Raw genomic sequence first — 25,967 nt, 5'->3', positions numbered from 1 at the left:
CACCTGCCGGGTGGCAGACACTTAGCCCGGGGTTGGGTCTGTGCTGTCTCGTTTGGATCTCATCATTATGCTGAGGGATAGACAGCGCTCGCTCGGCGTTAGAGATGAAGAGAGCAGGGTGTAGGCTGGTAATTAGGTCAGCGGCACCCAGGTAGTCGACGCAGGGGCGAGTCCAGCTACTAAGCTCAGTTATTCCCCTTGTTCCTCCCTGATCTGTCTTGGTACCCTTCTGTTGCTATAACAAGTACTTGAGACAGTCCCTTTATAGAGTGTAAAGGTTTATTTTAACTTTAGAGTCCATGATTGGTCAGTCCTGCTGCTTTGGGGCCTGCGGTTGGAGCCTTTGTGGCAGGAACATGGAGTAGAGCAAAGTCACTCGCTCCACGCCCTGACAGTGAAAGAGCTTATGAGGCATCAGCCGTGGTCCCCAGTTCCCGCAAAGGCGTTGTGTGACCTGAAGCACGCCAGGCTCACTTGTCCCAGATCCATCAGCACCCAGTCACGTCCAAAGCTTTTAACACGACTGTTTCGGGGAGACCGTGTGGATCCTAATGGTAGAAAAGTTCTCCATTGTAGCCTCCGTATTTACCCTTTCTTCTGGGTTTTGCTCAGCACATGGTTTCCTATTGGGATTGAAGCAAAGGATTAAGAGGTTGCAGTCATTTGAGCATGTGTATGTGTATACAAGGGTAGTTCTTTCGTGTCTTAGGATTGGTTAAGTCCAGTGGGCGACTTAGCACTCTTCCGTGTTGGAGGAGGGGAGAGGGAGCCGGGCAACAGGGGAGTGAAGGTGAGCAGCTGCTGGCCGCTCAGCTGTTGGTTTGAGGGAGTAAGGTGCTAGCAGTTACCAAGACGTGCACTTACAATGTGTTGTCTCCAGTAGCTTCCGGCAGCCTTTGGTAAAGTGATTTTAATCCCAGTTAGGAGATGGGTAAACTGAGGCTCGGAGGAGCGAGGAAGTTTGACCAAAGTCATCCGAGCAGAAAATGGAGCCATCAGTGTCCTATTGATAATACACATTTATGTAATCCCAAAGCTCACAATCTTCCTCTCGTGCATGCCCTAGTTTCTAATATCCACACATAAACTCATTATCAAGCTCTCACTGTCATGCCATTTAATCCTTACCCAGCTTGAGGAACTGAATACATTCTGTGTCCATTTGTCAGGTGAGTAAATTGAGGTAGAAAGTTGATCAGAGTCAGAGACTAGAAAACCGGGCATGGTTTCTGTTCAGTGCGCTTGGAGTGTGCTGTTAGAAGTTTCGACTGAATAGAGCCATGCTCTCATCTCTCATTATCTGAACAGTGAGAGGCAGAAGAGCTATCTAGAGAGTTTTTAGATTTTGGGGACCTTTAGGTAAGTGTGTGTAAACAGAGAATGCTTTTCTCTGAGGAATTGCTTGAGACTAGAGTATGGACCTCTGCAGCCTGGGATCCAGCAGAGTCGTTGAGATAAGAATGGCTGGTGACTGTCTCTACCTCCACAGCCTGACTAAAGATAGCAGAACGAGTCCTCCCAATGACCAGGCCACATCCCCCTCCCGTTGTGCCCTCACCGTGCCCCCCAGAGTACAGCAGGGCGTCAGCCATCACTGTTCTTACCTGCTGTTCTTACGCCTATTGTGCTGTGGTGGGGTGCGGGCCCCAGTGTCCCCCGTTTGCTTTTGGGACCAGGAGGCAGCGTATTCCAGGGCCTTTGCAGTTTACACAGCCACTGCCTCCCTCCACTGTCCAGTGTCAAGAGGGAGCGTCATGGTGTAAGTCTTGGCTCTTGTGCAGCTGTGCCACAGGAAGGTTGTATGAAGTGGTGATTCAGAGCTCACGTAGTCTGGATTTTAACCCCCTTTGTGTCCATTGCTGTTCGTTTAACAGAGCTCCATTATGACCGAGAAAAACTCGGGATTTGACGACAGCTGGCTCTGACTCTACATTCTGATCTTTACTAGTGTCTGTGGCCTTGGGGAACTTACTTGACCTCCCCAGGCCTCAGTTTCCTCCTCAGGAGAAAGAGAATATTTGATAAGCACCCTGTGTGCAGCCTGGCTCAGGGCAGGTGCTGCTCACTGTGGAGGCCCTGCCGTGAATGTCACAAAATGCAAAGGCGATGCTAAGATGTGGAAGGTTGGGGTTTGCTTTGTTCCAGTAGCAAATGGTAATTCCCCTGCGGACTTCTTCATGCTGTTCCTATGCAGACCGGGGAAGACAGTGTAATAGTGTTTTCTGTAAGAAAATATAGCTCTTTGTTCCCTTCAGCAGACAAAAGAAACTCATTATCATATCAAGTGGTGACTGTTGCTATTGAAATGGTTTATTTGTGTGTGTGTTTTTTTTTCTCTGTTTCTCTCCTAGGGATTTATTTGTGGCTTTTCAGTAGCAACAGGTGCAGCAGCCAGACTAGTGTCCGGGTATGACAGCTATGGAAATATCTGTGGGCAGAGAAATGCAAAGCTGGAAGCAATACCCAACAGTGGCCTGGACCACACCAACCGGAAGTGAGTAGACCCTTGCCTGATGAATGGCCTGAAAGCGTGGAGGGAAGCAAAGGAAGGCTTGACTTTCTTCCTACCTCAGGGGCGATATCTATGGGATGTTTTGTAACCTTTCTGTGAGAGGTTTCTTTGTTGTTGTTTTCACGAGTATTTAATCACTTCTGCTACCATTTAACAAATACATTCTCCAGGAAACAAAATTAAATGCCTTGCTAATGGGCCACTTTGAAGTTTTAGTGGATAAAGAAATCCTCAATTTGAAAGTGTCCCTGTTGTACTGTCTCCCTGTTAGCCTTTAGATAATGTTCTATCCCTAAAGCCAGAGAATAAGGTAATGTTTTCCTTATTAAGGAGACAGGCGGATCATAATGGATATTAAAGCCTTAAAATTATAAAGTAACATTTTGTGATGCATCATTTATAAGTACATAAGGCTTTCCGGTTCCATAAAAGCTACGTCTTCTTTGACAGACTGTAAAATTTGCTTTGGGTTCTCACTATGCATCTTTAGGATTTCCTGAAACTCCTGACTTTAATTGTCCTTTTTCTTCAACAGCTATTGTTTCATTTCTAATGTCAACAAGGAAAATACATTTCATCCAGTAAGCACATTCTATGATTGCTGTGTGGTGTTTTTTTTTTTTTTTTCAGGCTGTGAATATATATATACCATCAAACTTCATTATGTTATGAACCAGGTCTTCAGAATTAATAAAATTAATTGCAAGATAACAAGGCTAATTAGTCTATTATACTTTATAGAAACGCTCAGATCAAAACACATTGAGATTGTAGCAAGCATCTTCCATGAAGACAATTTGTAACTCATTATTATTATGTGGATCAATTGGCTTAATCCTGCCCCCTCTGTATAAGGTCAACTTGATGATTTCACAGTCTTGAAGAACTTTGGATAGTTATCTTTTCTGAGAGAAGTCCTCCCTCTAATGAGGAAGAGATCACTTAAGTCAAATAAACAAAATATTAAGTAAAAACAGTGAACATATTTATACCATCTCACAGTTGACTAGCAACTACTACTCTGTGAAGCCAGAGTAACAAACGCTTAGACAGGCTCCAGTGAGGCCAAGTGGCTGGTTGGTGGATCGCAGAGGCTCCAGAGCATCTTTCCTGAAGTCCAGCTGCGTCCTGCATCCTGCATCCCTTCAGAGGAGTGGGAACTGAGTCTTAGCAGTTGCGAAAACCGGCTTCATTTGCGCTTTTTTTATAATTGCCTTATGAAATTAGTACACATTTCAGGCCTTGGGTCAGTTTTTATACTGAGCGTACCTTTATCTTTTTTGTTGACTTTTTATTTTGAAATAATCTTGGACATGTAGAAGTTGAAAAGCATGAATTTGTTTTGTATCTAAGATGGCACCCGGGTCATAAGATGTCCTTAAAATCCCCAGTGCTGTTAAAATGGACAAAGTATATGATGCTATAAACTGGGGACATTGAAAGCAGAGGGTCTCTTACTTAAGTCCACTGTCCTCATGGCTCCCTCATGAATGCCAGTGACTCTGGCCATGTTCCTACTCTAAGACATGCGGGTGCCACTCTCCACCACCAGCCCTGTGGTGTTCACCAGGCTTGGGGAGTGTGGGCGTGGGGCAGGTTCCAATCCTTCTCCCTTTTTTATTTATACTTTAGCCTCTGTCAATAGAAATCGTATGTTATTCTGAGAAGAGTCACTTTTCTCTGAGTATTTGCCTGTCGTCAAAAGCCATTCATGTTTGACTGCAGGGAAAATGGTTTTCCAAGTAGTTTCTTCTTGAGTCATCTACATATATTTAGCATGCTTTTTGTGCCCTCTTTTTTTTTTTTTTTTCTGAGACGGGGGCTCACATAGCCCTGGCTGGCCTGAAACTCTCTATGTAGACCAGGCTGGCCTTGAAATCACAGAGACCACCAGCCCTCTCCTCCCCTCCCCATGCTGGGGTTTGAAGATGTGCCCACTCAACGCGTTTTTAATCCCTGCTTCATCTCCTCTGCACCTTTTCCGTGTGGTCCAGCCAAATATCTCTGTCTGTAAATGGTAACGGCTTTCACGGCTGCTAGAATCTTGGAACTCTATTTTCAGGTAAGTCTATGTATTTGAACTTGTGACAAGCAGGCAGCATTCTTTGTAATAGTCCACTCTCTTCCTGCCACCTGTATCGACTGCCGACATCTGTCGTCATCTCGGTCCTTCCGTCGTTACTGGTACCCTCACACCCGCCGTGTACACGGACACCACGACTGCTTCCTCCCAGCCTCCATCATATCTGTCCAATGCAACAACAAATCCTCTAAAATCCTTTCCTGAGTATCGTCTCTTCTGTTACAGATTTTTTTCCTCCCCATTTTCCATGCAGCCAATCCTTCTCCTCCTCTCTCTCAGCAGAAAGGTCACTTCCAGAGAAGTTGTCGTTGGCTTCACAAGTTAAACTGTGAGGCTGACATTCTGCCTACCGAACGAAAAATGCCTCATCACAATTTTAAATAACCACTTGAAAGCACACTCTTCTTGTGGCCTGTAATCTAAATAATTACACGTGTTTTTGTTTGTTTGTTTGTTTGTTTGTTTTTGGTAATTTGTTAAAGGGTGCCTCTCCTAAATGTGGCGAAGGCAGCAAGGCCTGCTCTTCCTTTTCCAGCACTGAATCCTTAGATCCCAGCCCAGTGTTAGGAATGAAGTAGGCAATCCATTCAATGCTTGCTGCATGAGTGAATGAATTCACTCTAAGGAGTGAATTACTGAGTTTGAGAGTCTGAATATTTTAAGATTATTAATGCATATTGCTGAATGGCTTTCCATAAAGACTGTTGCTTCTACATTCCCACCAACAGTGTCTAAGATTGCTTTATCTTTGTTAGTATTACTAGTTTTTCTTCTTTACTAATTTGATAAATGACAGAATAGTGCTTTATAGCTTTAATTTGTATCCTTTGGCTATTAGTGTGAGCGAAGCCCCTCCCCCTGCTTGTTGGCCTCTCCTGAAGACTGTTGCACTTAGCATATCTATTCTTGGCCTTCTTATCTGTAATCAGCTCCATCCTTTATGCTGTGATAGGATTAAGTTCTTGAAAACAGGGCTTTTATTTTGCCATTTTCCTCCTCAAGAGCCTTTGCTCTCCTGCTGTGGTCTACAGTGTCAAAGATGAGCCCACTCAGCCCCTGCCCTTGCCGGCTTTTGAGATCTGGACCCATTTCACCCACCCAGTCCCCTCCCACTGCTCCTCAATGTGGTGTGATACTGTCTGTGGCATTTGATTGATTCCACTTTTGTTCAGTTTCTTCTGCCTGTCTGCTTATCTGAATCTTTGAAACACTTATCCCAGGTCCCACAACTGACCTTTTTTATGAAGTGTTTCAAAATAACCCTGTCCCTAGTAAGTAGTAAGTGTCCCTTTACTGTGATTGCCTGAACTTCCCTGTCTCATAACTCGTTATTCTGTTGCCTTCAGTTTGCTTCCTAATTACATTGTGTTTCTCATGCGTCTGTTAATTATTGGTTGCTTAGTAACAATATTATTGTAAACTTAGTGGCCTAAAGCAAGACACATTTGTCATGTCAGTGTCTGTTGGTTCAGGAGACTAGTCATAACAGAAAAGCATCTAGAGAATCTCCTAGAACAATGGAAGTTATACCTTTCTGTAGTATAGTCATGGAAGTAATATTGTAGAAGAAAGTCTGCTAGCCAAATACAGGAAATTACACCTGTATCTGCTGTGATTGTGAAAGAGATGTATGTCATCTTTGCCATACTTTTGCTGGTGAGGCACAAATTTCAGGTCTCACTCAAACTCAAGAAGAAAGAATTGTATAAGAACATGAGTCAGGGATGAGGGAGGTCTCTGGAACTCTATCTGGAACTGCCATACTCTGTCTTCCCAAAAGCAACATTTTTTGTGTGTGTTTTTTGTTTGTTTGTTTTGTAATTCTCAGATCTGAGTACTACTGTTCCTTGATCCTCATGATTTATAATTTATTTAATTGTATTTATCACAGGTGGAAAGTCGGGAGAGAGATGGGAGAAGGGATCAGTTCTGTGTCATTTTAACCACATGTTTAAGATGCCACGATGGCTATGAGAATGTTCTTACTAGAAAAGAAAAATCTTGTTTATTGACCCTTCTAAATTGTAGTGTATTTTTTTCTCCTTTCCAGTAACACTTTGCGTGTGATAATGTATTTGTTGGAGTAACAATGTTGCACAGGCAACTGTCCCTCAGTGTTTATGCAGCACAGGAAAGCCTGAACTTTAGATAGAATTAAATTGATTTCTGAGTTGACTGCTGGAGAAACGTAAGACTCTCCTGCATAGAAGCAAAATCAGGGTCTAAGTCTGGGCCCACTCAGATAAGCTCATTTGTTACAGAGTCAGAGAGTTCTAAAATATGTGAGATCATTTATCTAACAACAACCTGCCAAACACTTGTGAAGGGAGAGTGACTCACCTTGTCGCTGAGCTATGGTGATGAAGCCACATATCATGGGTTGGGCTCAGAGCCAGACTTTTGATTGTAGGAGTGGGTGGTAAAAGCTGATTGGCAGCTCCAAAAATCATTCTCTCCTGACATTCGATTTTGGCCCATAATTTTTGGATCTACAATGTATGAGCATCCTTAGAATGTATAGGAAAGGTATTACTATGGTTATTATCATAAAGGAAAGGGTTTATTAGTCTCACAGGCTGCTCTGTTGCTTAGGCTGGTGTTGGCCAAGAGGTCAGTGTCATTGCATGTTGGAGGGATGAGTGCTGGGAACAGTAACATCTGGAAACAGGAGTGCTGGTGTGAGGGCACCCCTTGTTGTGTTTGTTAGTGTGGGCAGAGCAGAAATGCACCAGCTTTGTGTGCAGATGCCTGAATTAGTTCAGGGAAATGTGCTGAGACAAGGGGGCTCACTTTATTGACCTCTGAGAGGAGGCTTGAGGTAGTGGGGAGGTCCTGGTGTTTCCACAACAAATGTCCTCACTTCCTGGGTGCCCACAGGAGAGAGTATGACAAGGACGCAGTGTAGGGCAGGGAGGGCAAGTTTTTAGTTGCTCTGACTGAGGTAGTCTGTCATGAGAATCTTGCCCTCCTTCCTGCCCGTGATCTTGCCTCGTGCCAACTTTCTTTGTCATGCGAAGAATTTCCCCAGTGTGTCTTATAGGTCTTATTGATTTCCTTTATAGGTTCCGAAGATGTGTTTGCCCATAAATCTGATTTTCTTCATCTTTCAGCTGTCCCTCTGAAGAAGCTGTTTAAAGTCACAGTCTCATGTCTTAAAATGCCTCTCAGATTTGAGATTATCTGTGTTTATAGGGTGCACAGAATTAGAGGTCTGAGGAAGAGGCTAGTGTCTGTGTGTGAGTAGTCCATGGGGATCATCTTATTTGGTGTCTTCTTTGAAGTTTCTGCATGATCTCCTAGGAAATGGAGTGAAAGCAGCCAGAATGCAGTGAATCTACCTTCTCTTAATTGTGCTTATTCTCACTGTAAGCTAACATCTCGCCACATCTGTGCTAGAAGAGACCTCGAGATCATTGTGTCCCTTTATTATTTACAACCAGGCATCTAAGAAATGTTGAGTGACTTGATGGAGGCGTGTAAAAATACTCCTCTAAATCCCCATGGAATTGATCCAGTAAATACACAACTTGCAAATACCAAAATCAGTTGTGACTTAACATTTCTCTTATAAATGGCAGAGTATTGGTTTATAACCTATGGAAGTCTGTCCTCTGTATACTTAACCATCTCTAAATTGTTTATAATACCTAATACTGAGTATGGAGCTGTTACACTATGTTGTTTAAGGATATTAAGAAAAATACTTCTAACATGACAGTACAGGTGCATTTTTCCTCTTTTTTTTTTTTTTTTTTTGGTCTGTGTTCTGTGTTTTGTTAAACAGATAGATGCGGAGGCTCTGAGTCCCGACTCTAACAGCAGGCTAATGCTTAGCTCAACCTCAGCCTACCCCCTCCCACCGCCCCGTCTCTTCCGTGTGCACTGGCTCCTGTGTTCCATCCGGTGATTCTGGTTTGTACCTTTTTCATCCTGGAAATCTCTCTCAACGTTTAGACTGAGAACTGTTGCTGGGGAACATGGAAGGAAGCAGGTTATATAAAATCTACCACAGAGTCCTTGAAAGAGACCAAAGCTAGGAGGTTTTAAAGAATTTGAGAGCCATCACAAATGTCTTTTCCTGTTAGTGGCAGAATGTGAACTGTGACGATGAGCTACGTTGTTCTCATTTCATAGTTAGATTTTTGTTTTGCTGTTTGTTATGTTTTTAAAAATATTTATGGAAACACACCTACCATGTAGTTCTTAAGTAAGACCATCTTTTCATGAGAACTGGTCTTAATTTTGGAGAAAACATTGAGTTTCTCGTTTTTAGGACTTTAATGGCCACTGGTTGTCCTTAAAGGTTAGATCTCATCTACCCACATTCCTACCCAGACGAAGCATGAACTTGTATAAAGGCGCATAAAGAGAGTTAGTATGTTGAGCACAGTATGTTCACTCTTTAAATGTCTGCCAAGGTTTCTGGGCCTATACCTTGTCATATAGCCTTCTGTTTTCCAGACAGTGTTTTTGTTTAGTAAGTCAATGTTTTGGTTGTTGCTATTGTTTTGTTTTTGAGACCAAGTCTTGCTCGACAGGCCAGTTGGCCTCATATGGTGGTAATGCCTCAGCCCCTTGATTGCTGGGATTGCAGTTGTGTGCTGTTTTGCCTGGTGTAACTTCACATCTCTTTGGGAAATATTGAAGAGTGTTTTCAAATCTTCTTGACTAAAAACCCTTGACCCTGTTTGAAAAAGAAAAAAAAATGCAGGTAAAGTTTGCTAAAATGCTTGCTTGGAGGCTCCTGTGGCTAAGCGCAGCTCTTCATGCTGTGACCAAACTTCTCTTACTGTTGTGTGCTCAAGGGCTATCAATCACCTTTCTTGAAAATTCTGGCTGGGCAGTGGTTGTGCATGCCCTTAATGCCCACACATGGGAGGCAGAGGCAGGAGGATCTTTGTGAGTTCCAGACCAGCCTGGTCTACATGGTGATTTCCAGGCCAGTCATGGCAATGTAGAGAGACCCTATCGCTCTCACCTCCTAACCTCCCCCGCTAAAAGTATAACTTTTTCTTTGGGGCTAGAGAGATGGCTCAGCAGCTAAGCACACCGATTGCTTTCCCAGAGGTCCTGAGTTCAATTTCCGGCACCCACATGGCAGCTCACAACTGTCTGTATCTGTAGTCCCCTGGGATCCAGTGCCTTCTTCTAATGTGCAGATGTACACAGACAAAACATTCATATACATAAAATATGTAAATAAATAAATCATTAACAAAATTTTTTAAAAAGAAAATTCTAGTTATTTTATTTGGTCCTTAGCATGCATTCACTGGAAACCAATTGTTATAGGCCACTTCTAGTGATAATAAAATAGAAAGTAGCCTAAATGTCTGAAGAAATCCTTTTGACTTAGATAAAGTTTTTTACTGGTGCACTCTTTTTCTTGGTCATTCTTTGGTTTAAAGTCTAATTCTGGTGTCTAAACTTTACATATACTCTTGAGCTACGTAGACATAATTTTTTTGTCTCATGGAAATCATAATCTGGTGGAAAAAGTAGAACTTCATAAAAATCACAGTCACCGCTACTGTAGCTGGAGGAAGTGTTACCAGCGAGCAGTTTTCAGGCTCAGGAGTTTGCAAATGGGAGAACAGGTCTGAGACCCAGGAGATCCAAGAGGAGCGATGTTGTAGAAGCATGCCTGTTGACATGGATGGCTGTGTTCATCAGTAAGGGGAAAATAAGTTACGGAACAGCGTGTAGAGGCCAATTTTATGGAGATGACGAATGCAAAAATCAGCTATAGATTTGAAGCATAAATATTGATACTGTTGTTGGTCAATGGATAGATTCTATTTTCTCTGAGTTACTTTGTGCACATGATGTGTATTGCGTTCATTAAATTAACAAATAGAGACGTTCATGGTCCTGGTCCTTGAGGAGCTCGTGTTCTGGCGAGGAAGACAAATGCAGAGGTAAGCAGCAGCAGTGGCTCCGTCCACGGACCCCTTGCGACCCTGCTGTCCTGGCAAAGAGAGGAAGAAAAGTAGGGCGATTGGATGGAAGGGCTAGAAGCGCCGTGTGTCAGTGGGTTTATTGTTACTGCAGCAAATGCGGTGAACAGGGCCTTAGCTGGTTCTCTGTCCCAGGTCTTCCGAAGGCTGGCATCAGAGCACTGGCAGTGCTACAGTGCTCTCTTGTCCATCCGGGCAATGAGTCATCTTCTCACCTTATCTTCGTGTTCCCTGTGGCTTTGGGACTGAGGTCCCGTTTCCTTGCTTATTATTCAAAGAGTTGTTTTCAATGCCTGACATCAACCTAAGTATTCCATGCCTGTGTGTGTGGCTCATGATGCCTCCAGTGACACTGGGTGACAGCCTTCCTGTTATGAGTCTTCCCCCAGGGCCCGCTTCTTAGTTCTAGGAGGCAATGGAGGGCTTAGGAACAAGGTAAGTTAGTCAGATGTAGAGCCCCAAATTGGTAGGTGATGTTCTCAGTCTGTCGATTTGGGGTTCTTGCAGGCCAAGCTAACTGGTATGCACAAGAAGAACTTCCAACTGTCCCATGGAATCGAAGCAGGTTGCAGATGAGATGTAGTATAAAGCCTGAGTTTTACAGTGCTCTTCAGAGCAACCAGAAGCTCACCTGCCTATTTCCACAGTTAGTTTAAATAGGTGGGTGTGTTCTCAGTCTGTGGTGTGTTCTCAGTCTGTGGTGTGTTCTCAGTCTGTGGTGTGTTCTCAGTCTGTGGTGTGTTCTCAGTCTGTGGTGTGTTCTCAGTCTGTGGTGTGTTCTCAGTCTGTAGCATTTTTACTTTGCTTTAAAAGAAACCACCAACCCCACACACCCATCAAATACTTTCAGATGCCAACATTAGATTGCTGCCTCTTCTAGTTTAGCATAAAATGAGAAACAATACCCTAGATAAAGACCTCAAATGAACCTGCATTTGTAGACTTCGTATCCCACAAGCATCATCAGCATTCAGAAAAGGGAACAACTCATGATAAAATTGAAACTTGCTGTATCATGTATGCAATTTTTCCAAACTTGTTTTCTCTCATAGAAAGCATTAAAAGTTGTAAAATTTAAATATTCAAGCAGCAAGTTGCTAAAGGCATCATTGGGAAATAATTCTTGTTATATTTTGTGATCTCGTTACTTCTTAGCTTTAATTTGAATTTTTAAAGAAAGCAATTTCTAGTGGGATTCTGCGGTAGCATAGTACTTGCTGTGACTAATACTGCTAGCAGTCTGCAGAGGACATCCGCTATCTACTTCATCTTTAGGGAATGGAAGTCGAGTGGCTTCCAGATTCTAAATAGGGAAGTGGAAAGCTACTTAACAGAATTAGCTCGCATGAGTACAGCTCAGCAAGGCAGGGCAATTGGTTTCCATTAATGCAGGACTAGGGGACACACTTGCCATATCTGAGCTAGGCAGCTGGTGCACGTGCCTGTTCCAAAGCCTTTCTGTGTGCGTTGGTTCCATGCTAACCTGGCACCGTAAAGGTTTTTAAAAAGCTTTTTAGAGACCTTTGTAACACACTTGAGATAATCATTAACCACTTCAATTAGGAGTTTCATAGACATGGTTTTGTGCCTGTCCCATGGCTGTGAGTGTATCTGGGTCTGTGCTGAGGACACCTGGGGTGCTAAGTGGCTTGCAGCTTCCTATGGCCACCTTTACTTGATGCCAGTTGTAGCTTCAGAACTTAGTAATTACTCCTGGGCTTAGCATTTGCCAGAAGAACTCAACAAAAATCGCTGAAGGCTTTCACAGTTGTAATTCATTTAGTGTGTTCCACATGAAGGATATGGGTTGGGTTAGTCAACAAAAGGAGCATGTTGCTCTTATTTGTAGGAAGAGTTGAACTCATCGTAGCAGGGATGGGCAGCTAGGAAGCTCACTTGAACCCTGGCACATTTCATTGTGTCTTCATTGTATAGATGATTTAGTCTTTAGCTCTCTGCCTCGCAAGTCACATGGACAGCACGTGATCCCAAACTCCTAGTCAACATGATGATATTGGTCTTCCTAGAATAATCAGCCTCTAAACTATCCCTACAATATCTTCCCTCATTGTAGGTCACGTTGTAAGGCCATGTGCCATGACCCAAGGCCCGGTTAAAGACATACCTCTTAGATGCTAACTCCCAGGAATCAAGAGCAAAGTTGAGCTCTCTCTGAATAAAATTAAATTCTTATCTGCATACTGGTGGTCTAGCTTAAGTTGGATTTTGCAATGGAAATTTTCAAGAAGAAACTTTAAATAGTTTATATTATGATTTTATTGAGGTATACATGTAATAAAATAATATACCCATTTAGAGTTTTGGTAAATATGTACAGTTAAGAACTGTCTACAAGGATCCATACCTTTTGTTGCTAGAAAATAACTTACGCACCTTTGTAGTAAGCCATCTCTCCATCCTGGGGAACCCAGGCAGCCGCCAATCTGCTTTTAGTCAATGTAATTTTACCTTTTCTTAGGATTCCTACTTATGAAAAGGTGATGTGTAGTGTTTTGTCTGCATCTTCTATTTTTTTCCTTCTTAGGTTTTTTTGAAATACATGCATCACCATGCCTGGATTGTTTTTTTACTATATTCTTTAAACAGCATAAAAATGTTATTAATGTAGTATACATTAATATTTTATAAATATACCAGTAGTTTCATTCTTTTTAGAATTGCTGAGTAATATTTCATTGTGTGACTGTATTATATTTTACTTATTCAATTTTTTATTTTTAATAAAAAATGTTTTCTTATGAGTAGCACTGGTTTAGAAGCTTGTGGACATGATTTTTGTAAGGACATGTATTTCAGTATTCTTGGGTGGATACTAGGATTTGGATGCTCTCACACTTTGTTTCAAAGTGGTTGCACCATTTGCATCTCTGTTAGAAAAAGTATGAGGGTTCTAATTGCTCTGTCTCCTCGTGGCGTTTTGTATTGTCTATTTTTAGCTGTTTTAGTGGGCATATAGTGGTGCCTCATTCATTGTCTTATGGCTGTAATTCACATATTCACATTTCACTTTTCAATCTTTTTACTTGTTCTTAGTCCCATCTTCCTAATGACCAGTGATACCAGACATCTCTTTAAGTGGTGACAGGCTGTTCACTTATCTTTCGTGAGGTACTTACACCTTTCACATTTTTTTTATGAGCATTGGTGTTTTGCCTGCATGTGTGTCCTTGTGAGTGTGTTGGGTCCCCTGAAACTAACGTTACAGACAGGTGTGAGCTGCTGTGTGGATGCTGGGAAATGGAGCCAGGTCCTGCAAGAGCAGCCAGTGTTCTGAACTGTTGAGTCAGCCAGCTCTCCAGCCCTCTTTCATGTTTTTTTAAAAAAGCTATTTTGTTTTTATAAAAGAATTTCAAGAATGGTTTATGGTCTTAATACAAGTCCTTATGATCTGGATAGAAGACTTTTGTTGGGCATATGTTTTGGTGATATTTTCTGTAGTCTATGTTTCATCCTTCTGCATTTTGAAAAAAATTTTAATGTGAGTGTGTGTGTGTGTGTGTGTGTGTGTGTGAGTGTGTGTGTGTATGTGTGAGTGTGTGTACGTGCACAGGCAGATCCAGTGCTCATGCCCGAGTTGACCAGAAGAAAGCATGGAGTCTTTCACAGCTGGAGCTGCAGCTGTGAGTCACTAGGCATAGGCGCTGGGATCGTCTGCAAGAGTGGCGAGTGCTCTTCACCACTGACCATCTCTTTGCGGTGCTGTCTTTTTCTCAGCGGAATCTGTGCCCGTGCATGTGTGTGTGTGAGAGAGAGAGAGAGAGAGAGAGAGAGAGAGAGAGAGAGAGAGAGAGAGTGTGTGTGTGTGTGTGTGTGTGTGTGTGTGTGTGTGTGTGTGTGTGTACTGGTCAGTCTTAGGCAGTGTTTCTCACAAGCCCTCCAGCTTCTTCTTCTTTTCTTTTCTTTTTTTTTTTTTTTTTTTTTGCATGTGTAGACATGGTCTTTTGCTAGGACCATTAAGCTACGGTGTTCCGGAGATCCTGCTGTCTCCTTCCAGGGCTGAGATTTAGAGAGTCTTACCACACTGAGCTGTTAGCGCGGTGCTTACCTAGGATCTTCAGGCTTGTGTGGCGTGCACTTCCCCTCTGCTGTCTCCCCAGCTCTCCTAATGGTACCCCAAGGATGAAACCTTTTAGTTTTGAAGCTCTTTTCATCATGGCTTGTGCTATTTTCTGTTTTAAGAATTTATGACTTTACCTCAGAGTCACAAAGATTTTTTAATATGCTTTTTTAAGAGCTTTTTTATTTAAAGTTCTTATTTCTGTGGGATTTTGTTGTTATTGTTCGTTTTGTTTGTTAGTTTGGTTTTTGTTTTTTTGAGACAGAGTTTCTCTGTGTAGCCTTGGTTGTCCTCAAACTGACCCTGGCTTAGTAGGCCAGGGTGGCCTTGAACTCATAGAGGTCTCCCTGCTTCTGCCTCCCCAGTACTGAGATTAAGGGTGTGCACCACCACCAGCTGTATAATTTTAAACAATGTAGATCGTGTGAAGAAATAGTCAAGATTGATCCGCTGCCCTAAAGGAAGATGCGCGTGTCTTAGCAGCACTTATAAAAAGACCTGTCTTTCCCATTCATTGCCTTGGCACGTTTTGTTCACAATTCACTTTAAGCTTGAAGTCATAAAAGGAGTCTAGTAGGGACAGCTATAAGGTTATGTGAAGATAGAAATAATTTACCTCAAACAAGGATGCTGTCTTTGCCTTCCATTGTTTTAAATAACTAGTTGTAGCAAATCATACAAGAGATAAATTGAATGTTTGTATGCCATTAGAGAGAAAAATGATAGTTTGCCAATGACAAGGGGCTACAGCATGGGCTGTTGAGGAGCTGCAACAAAGCATGGCATAAAGGAGATGCTTAAATTGCAGGTTACAAAATATACAAAGCATATGCCTAAATGAATTCAGTCATTTATTTTATTATGCTGAAAATATAATGAAAAAGAAAATACTTGTGTTTTCAGTCTATCTTTCTGTACCTGCATAGACACATGCATATTTATAAATTGCCAAGTGCAGAGAATTATAATATTTTAATAGGAGGAAAGCAGAACAGTAATAAAGACAAAATCTCCTTCTAGTGGGTAGTCTTAATGCAGTAAATACAATAATACAACCAACATTAATTTATAGGCTTAATACAGTACCAGTTAAGACCCCAACAGGATAGTGAATTAATCCTGGTTGGTGTGAATCATAAAATAAAAAGCAGATATAAATTTTTTCTCAAGTGGGGAATGCTTTTAAAAATTATTCTTGTTAACAAAATAATTTCAGAGGATTAAAAGGAGCCTGTATATTGTAAGACAGTGGACTGGTCCATGAGAGGGAGAGACTGAACCACACAGTGGATGTGTCTAAGAGGTCAGACCAGATGTTTAGGCTAAGTGTAGTTACTGAAGTTGAATACCCAGTGAGTTATGAACTTTCTGGCTTTGAAACAGAAAGAGAAACCTGTAGGCTTCCTCAGAGGTTGAAAACCCAAAAACCACCAGGAAAACACTGTAGGTCACCAAAATAGACCAGGTATAAGACCATAAGAGATATTGGGTACTTTGAACTCCACACACTTCGGTTTTATGTGATTCTGGCTGAGATTTGGAATGTAGGTATAGGAGATTATGATATTAGGTGTGTGTGTGTGTGTACATGTATTTTACATGGAGGTCCAAGGTTGTTGTTAGGAGTCTTCTTCAATCTTACTCTTTGAGACAGGTTCTCCATTGAACTCAAACTCACATTAGCCATCTTACTCTGGGAATACCCTTGTGCTATCCAAGGGTGGAATTACAAGCAGCCCAGCATGCCCACCCGGCATTTACATGGGTTCTGGACATCTGAACACTCAATTCTGGTCCTCTTGCTTGGACAGCAAGGCTCTAACTGCTGAGTCATCTTCCCAGCCTGTTGTTGACAGGTTAAGGAGGAATGAGGGGAGCACATAAGACTTGCCAGTCTCCTGATTTTTAGTTCATATTTTTTTAGATATATCTTATCTTATGTGTATAAATGTTTGCCTGCATGTACCTCTGTGTAATACATGTGCGTCTAGTACCCACAGAAGTCAGAGGAAGGTGCTAGATCTCCTGGAGCTAGAGTTACAATGATTGTGGATTGCCATGGGGATACAGTCAGTTAAACCCAGGTCTTCAGCAAGAACAAGTGCTCTTAACCTCTGAGCCATCTCTCCAGCTCTGATTTTTTAAATGTTGGCACTTGGATGGGTGGGAGTGTGACGCAGTAGTAGAACACTTACCTAGCAGGTCCAAGGCTCTAAGTTCATCTCCACCCTGCAAAACAACAAACTGCTGGAAATTGATGTGCTGGCCAGACAAGACCCGGGATTAAGGATTTCTGATTAAGATTATGTATCTGTAATTGCCATTGTTATATTCTTTCTAGGGAAGCAAGGGGAGGTGGTTTGCTGTTCTAGACTAAATTATGTTCCAAGGTATAAGAACTGTCTAAATGTAGGTACAGTAGTCATGGAAACAGATGGACGTAATACATGAGAATTCAAGAAGTAGAGCTTCTGCAATCAGCCAGCATTTAACAAAAAATAATCAAAACGAAAATACTGGCTTGGATAGTTAAGGATGGACCTATTTTAATCTCGTATCATACAAACTAAATCCCAGATGAATTAAACATCTTGAAGTGAATATTGTACGTCATTGAAGAGGGGATAATTTATACATTGTTGAAGCAATAAAGAAATTAAATAATATCAAGATTGACATGTTTGATTATGAAAATTTTGATTCTCTAATAAAAAGATAAAAGCAATACAATGGAAAGAGCATTTTCAGTTTTTATATGATGAATTGGATTGTTTATGCAATTGGGGATATCTTTGCAGGTTGATCCATTGGTGAGGCAACTAAGGAACAGTGTGGTAGGAAATAGCAGCAGTAGCATTTGGCCCAGGGAGCTTTGTTGGTAGTGAGGACACGCAGTGGTCTTTTGGATGAATAAGCGTAGTAGTGACATATGAGCCTTAGCACAATATCTGGAACTGTAGATGCTAATCGCCATTTGTGATCTCCATCCTCATCATCTTCCAAGAGAGGTTTGGAAGTCGTCCGTGCTTCTGCTTTTAATCCGGATGGGAAGGCATGGCTGCTTTAGCCCATGCTGCATGCATGTGGCTTACAGAGTTCTTTGCCCTAGCCTGCCCCACTGATTCTCACTCTAGCCCTGGGAAATGTTTGCATTTCCCCTCGGCGGATGCCTTCGGGGTTCCCTCTTCCGTGAGCCCACGCCCACAGCTTGGTCTTTGTCACAGCCTGTAGTTACTCTACCTGTAAAATCAACCCGGCTGAGCTGAGAAGTTCTGGCCGCAGGCTTGTCTTCCCAGTGTGCAGGGGGTGGGGTGGGGTTTGTTTGGTCATCACTTCATCTGTCCTTAAGCTCCTACAAGCTTCTCTCCTATATTGTCTCCTGAATGATCCTTTGTCCGCTTTCACCCTTGTTAGTCAACTTTTTCTTGTAATATTTTTTTTTCTTAATGTCGCGACAGTATCTAGTACCTGGGTCTGCCCCATCATTCTGTCTTTCATACAAGTGGATAGAAATCTGTGGTGGGCAAGTGTCAAGGAGACGTTTCTCCAAAGGAACTGAAAGATGATATGCATACGTGGGCTTGTGAAAGACGCTGAGCACCATTAGCTTACCAGTGAAATACAAAGTGGAACCAGAAGATTCCTTTTTTTTCATCCACTACAAGAGTGATCATTTAAAATCATTCCACTGTATGGCTATACCATTTGTTTGTGCATTCATCCGTTGATACACATTTCTAAATGTGGACAGGGTTTGCAGAAATTGGAGACCCATATTTTGCAATAGGTGTTCGAAATGGAACAGCTGCCTTGGTCAACACTGACTGTTGTTCAAAATGCCAAACACAGTTACTGTATGACCTATAGTAAGTCTACTCAAAACCTGCCCAAAAGAAATAAAAGCCCACGTACACACAGACATACATATGAATGTTATTGGTATGATAGATAATAGTTCCCAAAGGGGGAGAAATGACACAAGTTTGCATAATCGGATGAATGGTTAACAAAATTGTGGTATATCCATACAATGGATTATACACACACTAGTATGCTGAACTTTGAACTCATGCTGAATAGGGGTAGGGAATGTAGAGAATTGAGCAATGACTGCTAATAGATATGGGGATTGAAAACAATTTCAGAATTAGCTTTTCATGATAAAAATTCAGTAATATATTCTTTAAAACGTTGAACTGGCTGGGCACAGTGGTACATGTAATAGTCCCTGGGCTTCCCTATAGTCACGGTCCCTGAGAAAGCTTAAGTGACACAGAGGATCCTTTGAGTTAAGGAATTTGAGACCAGTCAGGGCAACTTAGTGAGACCCTGTCTTAAAGGGAAGTGAACCACAGTTTTCAGAGGTGAACTTCATGACATGTTATTTATGTCTCAATAAAGCTTCTTATTTTGAGTTCTTCCTTCCCCCTCCCAAGACGAGTTTTCTCTGTGAAAGAGCCCTAGCAGTCCTGGAACTAGCATTGTAGACCAGGCTGGCCTCAAACTCACAGAGCTCAGCCTGCCCAATAAACTTTTCAAACCAAGAAAAAACAAAATCTTTTGCCATTGCCTCATACTATATGGTATTTTTCTGTGTAATTGCTTGAAAAGTTGAATTTGAGACTAATTCTTCTGATTTGGTATTGACAGAGTGAGGGACCAAAAATTAATAAAAGTTTAAAAACTAAATCTATACAGAGAAAGGGAACTTCTAATTGTAAAGGAAATTTTAACTCCTTAAGTCAGGAGTGCCATGCCTGGCGCCTGAGCCCCTGCTCTCAAAGAAGGGGAGGTAACTGCCCACCACTTCTGTTAACATTCCTTTGCTATTTGGATAGCTGACAGACCCTGTGACCCCTAACCCTGCAACCTCATGCCCTGTCTTATCCTACTCAAATGTATCTTGCTTAAAATATATAGTTACTGCTTGACTCTGTATTTTGTATGACCTTGAGTAACCATGGAAACTGAAATTTGTGGCCTTCAACCTTATGGTCTGCCCCTTTAAAAGCTTCTCTTTTTGGCTGGTTGGCATCTCATTTCCTCTGCCATGGAAAGAGATCCAAGCTGGCCAGCTTGAACAATAAAAGAAACCTTTTGCTTTTGCATCAAAGTGTTGACTCCTTGGGTCAGTCTCTGGGTTCTTCCAACCTGGCACAACAAAGGAACTTGGCTTTTGTAGTGTTATAGTTAACCTTTGCTAAGTAGAAAACTGATTTTCTTTTTTGGGTAGCTCTCATGAAATGCTTTTGTAAACTGTTTATTTTCTTATCTCAGTTTTGCACAAGATATAATCAGTGGCTCTTGGCTTTATTCTAATGTTTGTTTCCCCTCCCTTTGAAAAAGATTTCCTTAGGGTGTGTGTGTGTGTGTAAGAGTGTGTGTGTGTATGTGTATATGTGTGTGTGTAAGAGTGTTTGTGTGCAGTGTGTGTATGTGTGTGTGTACATGTGTGTGTGTTGCCTGCATAGCCAGTGGAGGCGAGAAGAGGTCATTAGATGCCCTGGACTGGAGTTAAGGATTGTGGTGAACCACCGTGTGGTGCTAGGAACTGAACCCCGGTTCTCTGGAGCTCATGAGGACTAAACCACCCCTCCAGCACATTGTCTCCCTTTCTGGTACCTGTGTAAGGAGGAGGCAGACACTCTGTCTAGCTACTTAGGGGAATTGATCCTTGTCTCTGGCTTATCCAGGTACATGCCTTCGTGATGTAAATAAGTCCAGGACGTCAGCCTGGGCTTCTAAAGGTGGACACGGCATTTGTCCTTCTGTGCTCTGTGTCTTCCTGAGCTTCCCCCTTGTCTGTGTGTTTTGAGACTGTCTTGGTGTGCTCCTGTTCTCCTGAGTTCTAGGATCACTGGCATTGGCCAGTGCCCAGCTGTCAGCTTTTTTGTTTGTTTGTTTGTTTTTTGGAACGGGTTTACAACCCTGGTAAGAATGGATGCTCTTCCCTTCCTTATCAGGCCATCCCATTTTCTTACTTGTCCCTGAGTTCTTTTGAAATTATCACCCTCGTCAAAAACCATTGTTTCTTGGTGCAAATCCCACAGCCTCCCTCCCACCTAAGTCACCATTGTTCATTTTCCACAGTGCAGCAGGTGGGCTCCCTGCAGTTTCCCAGCCTTAGGGTGGACTCTCCGCTGTCCCACTGTCTCTAAGGTCGTGGCCTAACTGCAGTCCAGTCTCCCTGCTGAGCCGCTGTCCCACTGTCTCTAAGGTCGTGGCCTAACTGCAGTCCAGTCTCCCTGCTGAGCCGCTGCACCCTCCCTGTCAGCCTCTTCCATGTGGTCTCCTCTGTGGCTGGGCCTGCTCTGCCCCACCCGCCTCCTGGCTGACCCTAACTCCTTCCTAGTTCCTTTAGTTCTCCAGCTACCTCCTGCGCCTCTCAAGAGACTCTTCGATCCCTCCTGTTCCTGCCTCTTTACCCAGGCGAAGCTTTTACACCGCTTGCAACTCTGAACCAGGACGGCTGGGAAGGGAGACTTTGTAATCTCTTTTGTTGTTTCGGTTGGTTTCTGAGATAGATCTTGTCCTGGCTGGCTTTGAATTCTGTAGATAGCCTAGGCTGGCCTTGAACTTGAAACTTGCTGCCTCAGCCTTCCCAAGCACTGGGATTAGAGGCGTGAGCACATGCCTGCCTGGCTAGTGTTGGCATATTTGTAATTATGTCTTTTAACCTGAACCTGTATCTTGTAGAGAAGGTGTTTACAATTTCTATGCTTAATACCCCCGAGTGTTTCAGCCTTAAATGTCTTCTTCCCTACTTCCTCTCCACCTCATCTCTACCTGGCAGAATTCATACGATTACCATCAATTTAGTGATTCGGTACATGATTATGGAGTTCCTTCCTCATTGCAGGCATTGTCTAAGCACCGAGGATATAGAAATGGATTCAGTCGTCAACCAACCCTGCTCTCCTAGAGTTGATTTCTAGCAGTAGAGAGAGAGATTAAAGCAGACCAGTGACTAAGACATGCAAGGCTGAAGGAAAGTGTTGAGGAGTGAGTAAAGCTGCTCCCCCTTCTGGTGTGTTTATGGGGGGCAGGGTCTCACTGCCTGGTTCAGCTTGACCTCAGTTTGGCACCTTCCTGCCTCTATCCTTCATCTCCTGACGCTGGCACTAATCCATTTATGACAGCAGTGCATGGTCATCCTGGTCACCCACTTAAAACTCCATCTTCCTAACACAGTGACATTGTTTCTTGCCTGGGCGGGGGATTGGACCTTCACATACGCGCTAAGCGAATGCTATACTGCGGAGCTACGTTTGTGCCTTTGGACATGGAATTTCGAGGGACAGGTGTTCAAACTAAAGCACTATAAGTGCTTACGGGGCTGCAAACATCATACAACCTCCTGGGTCACTATCTAATGTAGTTCATCACTGTTCTTGACATGTCTCTCTTAATTCCTTTGTTGGGGGGGGCGAGCATGTTTCAGTTAAACATGTGTTGTAGTTAAGCTGGGTTAGCTTACTTTGGAGGCTCTGCTCCCATAGTTCTGTGAGCTATGTGAGATGGCCCTCTTTGGGACACTTGGTTCCTAGCCTGGCGAGATGCCCTGTCTTGCCTTGCTGCTGCCCTTCCTCCTTCCGCACAGGAAGTAGGAGGTCTCTCTGGGCAGAACTCCACCATGGGTGGAGGGTAGATCCCCAAGCTCTGTGCAGCCTGTATTTAGCGCTAGCAGGAGGCCTGCGCGGCTGTTATTTAGCATTTACCAGAAGGCCTGCATTGCCGATGTGTTTTTCCTTTTGGTGGCTCAGAAAGATCCAGTCCGCAGAAAGGGGCTATAAATTATAGACTGGTTGCAGGTAATAATTGGACAAATGATCAGACTCCGTTTTTATTCCCCTCTAGGGAAGACACGTGTCAGGAATCACTAAAGCAGAAGGCATCTGAGGGGCTTCTCTGCCAGCTTCCGGGCTTTAGAGCCGCCATGCTTGATTAGAGAGGAGAGAAGCCAAATTCGGCAGGAGGCGGCCAGCAGACCTGGGATCTGCTTGCCACCTCGTGCTCCAAAAAGCCTTGCCACAGGGTTGCCATGGCAGCAGGAGGCAGTTTAATGGCGAGGGCTCATCTCTGGAACCGCGCTGCTGTGCCCCAGACTTTCCCTGTGGCCTGCAGCCTGATTGCTGCTCACACCAGGGCCTTACCGCGAGGCGGCCACGTGGCTCCACGTAGCCTTACTGAGCAGAGTGCAGATTTCTGGGGTTCTGAGGACAGCCACCTCTGTCCCCGCTTCTCCTTGGCACACGCCGCTTTGATGTCCCAACCCTGTAGTCAGCCCAATCCGGCAATCCGCAGTTCCTTAAATATGCACTTTCATGCTTCTGTGCCTTTAGGCGTGCGGTTTCCTCTGCCCGGGGAGTGCTCCTTTCCCCATCTGTCTGGAAAATTCCTACTCCGTTTCAGTACGTGGCTTAGCTCCCCCCGGCCCCCCCTCCCGTGCTTTCTCTCACCCCCTTTCCTCCATGCAGAACTCTAAGGTTTCTACTGCCCTTTCAACCTCACACACACGTCATGTGGTTTTGAAATGACTAGTTGTATTCCTGCCTCCTTTTTTCTGCAGTCTGTAAGTTATTTGCAATCAAAAATTTGTGCTTTGTGGCTTTTGTATTGAGAAGTCTCTCCTGGGAGTAGATACTTAGCAGTGTTTGCAGGAGTAATGGGATGCCCTTCTGTGAATTAAGTCCTGTTTGATGCTTACCCTTGGAGTGCTGCTCCCCACGAGGTAAGCTTCCTTCTGCTACCGACCTGATCTGACCAGCCAGTCACTGGCCTCTCACTGACTGTCCCTGTCCCCTCTCTCCCATTGGCATCGCCAGAATGGTACTTGTGGGTCAGACTTTAAGCCCATGTGACCCCCAGTTGTCACTTGCCTTCTAGATCTTTCCCTTGGCTGTTGAATTGTGGATTATGGGGGCACGACCTCAGAGGCATTGTGACATGCGATAACCTCTTGGTAAATCTCATCTTCTTTACCTTCTCCTGCCCTTGGTGAAGATGGTAAAAGCAAGATAGAGCTTTAAGCTACCTTTAAACCTCCGAGCCCACAAGTACAAACTACTGCAGTGTTTCAGGGTATAAACTAAATATCGCCGGGGCAGTTTTAGCATTGGAAGGGGCAGATGCAGCACAACCAGGCATAATTTCTATTCTTCGGAGGTTGTGCCTGACCTAGCCCAGTCCCGGCTGTGAGGCCTGGTAGCCTCTGGCTTTCTTTCCTGGTCGTTTTCAGCTGCCATGTGATTTCTCTGGATACTTTTCAAGGCATCTTTATCATGAAGAACTACGTACTCAGTTACTCCCCCCCCCTTCACAGAAGCACACCACACTATTGTGTGCGACTAATGTATACGCACACAGGGTTTTCTAGCGTCTGGCATGCGAGTGTTCGCTATGCCTTGACCCCATTCATTACCGCTGTCACAGACAGTACTTGTTATTGGTGGTGGCAGGGCTAGTTGCTGTACCCTCTTCCAGGACCCGAGGGTTCCCTGCCCAGAATCTGGCTTTGTGTAGTTCATTCATCTGGGGTCCTAGGGACAGACACACTGGGTCAGATGCATGGGCCAGATGGTGGGAGAAGCCATGAGAGACCTGCTTGTTTCTACCAGGGTTTCCTGGAAACTGTTCCCTCGGTGCCTGCCTGTACTGGCTACCTCCTTGTTCTCGACCCTGGAAGCTGTCCGTAAAGCCTACTTCCAATCACATCTGGCTCCCTTGCGTTCCTTTTGTCTTTTTGGAACATTAGTGGTTTTCGAGTCTCTCAGAGCATTGCTGATTTGTACTGTAGCTTACCCTTCACCTCCCTGCTGGGTTCCGGGATGGTCTCCTGGCTGCACCGAGCTGTGGAGGCTTCCCTGGTGCCTTCTGCACATTTTTTATGGTATTGTTTGATAGTACCCATGTCATGTGTGCCTTGGTTTTGTTCTTTTTGCTTTTTAAATTTTGTGCCCAATCCTACTTCTTCACTTGGTTATAGCCAAAGGCTGAGAAAAGTAATTACCTAATTCTTATGTTTAGTTGTATTTGTAGTGTAGATTTGAATGGTTTGTGGGAAAGGCATTGACTTTGTAAAATCTGCCATGGACTCAGGAAAACACTGTACCAGGTTGGTGGTCTTTACTTCACACTCAATAAGACATTCCTTGTTAAGCTTCATCCTGGGTCTGCAACACCACACGATTGTTGGAGGCTGTTTGGGCGTCGCTTTCTCGGGGAGAGACGATAATGTCTGTTGAAGTATGTGATTTCCAACTAAGCCACCCCTTTAAAAGAGGTAATGAGGCAGAAATACAGAGGGCATATGTAGGATATGTGTATTATTTTTATGTAATTGCTATGAATTTTTAAAAAATAATAAGTACTTACTGTGGTATTCCAATTAAAATGTAATCTGTATTGTTTTTGGAAAGTAAGAACCCTAAAAAGTAAAATTAAAAACTCCCCATATATAGGTGGCTGTAATGTTGCTGTATAATTTTCCAGTTTTCATTCAACCTTCTATTCATGTCGGTTTATTTTCATTAATATACATATTTCCATTTTCATAATAATATTCATTAACCAAAGTTTGTAGTTTCCATGGCAACTGCAATATATGTTAATCACAACATTGAGATATTCTAATTGTGTTTGGTGTAAGTTTAACAAAGCAAGAAACATGATTTCTGGCAATAAAATCTGTGTATTATAAAATGTAAATATTAGGAAAAGAAATCATGAAAACTATTAAGTCCTTCAATTACTCCATTCTCTGTGTTAGCATTATAAGTCATTGTTTTTAAAGCTCTCACTGATGGTTCTGTTTTGGAGGAATGGGGATTGTGACGCTCAGTGGAGTCTGTCCTTTGCTTTGGGGCTTAGCTGAGTATGCAATGAACCAAATGTGCTTTGCAAAATAATATCTCCGTTCTTTTCTCCATGTTTTAGGTATGTGTTCTTTTTGGATCCATGCAATCTGGACTTGATAAACAGGAAGATCAAGTCTATAGCACTGTGTGTAGCAGCATGTCCAAGAGAAGAGTTGAAAACCTTGAGTGATGTCCAGAAGTTTGCAGAGATCAACGGTGAGATGTTAGGCTGTCCAAGTTGACACTCTGGTCATCTGTCTCACTGTTCAACCCTATATGCTTGCATTTCAGTATACATTTGTCCTCATAGTAAATAAATGCCATTAAAAAATCTTAAAGAGGAAAAACCCAGAAGTGATTTTAGATTTCCTAGTTAAAAATACTAGAATCAACTCGGGGAGATTGTTACAGCTCTAGATTTGCTGGGGGCAGTGCTGTGTGACTGTGATCCCAGCCACTCAGCACGTCGAGGGAGAAATGC

At 43.2% G+C, this 25,967-nt stretch overlaps 1 protein-coding gene and 1 long non-coding RNA gene across 5 annotated transcripts in view; one reads left to right on the top strand and one right to left on the bottom strand.

Annotated features, from left to right (window-relative positions):
- Positions 1-25,967, top strand: part of Slc44a1 (solute carrier family 44 member 1) — a 167,879-nt gene that overhangs the window by 51,068 nt on the left and 90,844 nt on the right. For all 4 annotated transcript variants that reach the window (XM_040738298.1, XM_040738309.1, XM_040738294.1 and 1 more), the window contains exons 3-4: positions 2,352-2,494; positions 25,566-25,702. In XM_040738298.1, the coding sequence (XP_040594232.1) occupies positions 2,352-2,494; positions 25,566-25,702 (280 nt within the window). The remainder of the gene's footprint in view (positions 1-2,351; positions 2,495-25,565; positions 25,703-25,967) is intronic.
- LOC121136863 lies at positions 266-2,182 on the bottom strand. Its single transcript, XR_005874035.1, has 3 exons — positions 1,605-2,182; positions 865-1,003; positions 266-623 (listed from the first exon to the last, which is right to left on the bottom strand). It is a non-coding gene; the product is annotated as an uncharacterized LOC121136863 (long non-coding RNA).

Source organism: Mesocricetus auratus, unplaced genomic scaffold (genome assembly GCF_017639785.1).
Source record: "Mesocricetus auratus isolate SY011 unplaced genomic scaffold, BCM_Maur_2.0 Super-Scaffold_6730, whole genome shotgun sequence".
Lineage (NCBI taxonomy): Eukaryota > Metazoa > Chordata > Mammalia > Rodentia > Cricetidae > Mesocricetus > Mesocricetus auratus.
Note: the sequence above shows the minus strand (reverse complement) of the source record. Positions and strands in the feature narration are given on the sequence as shown.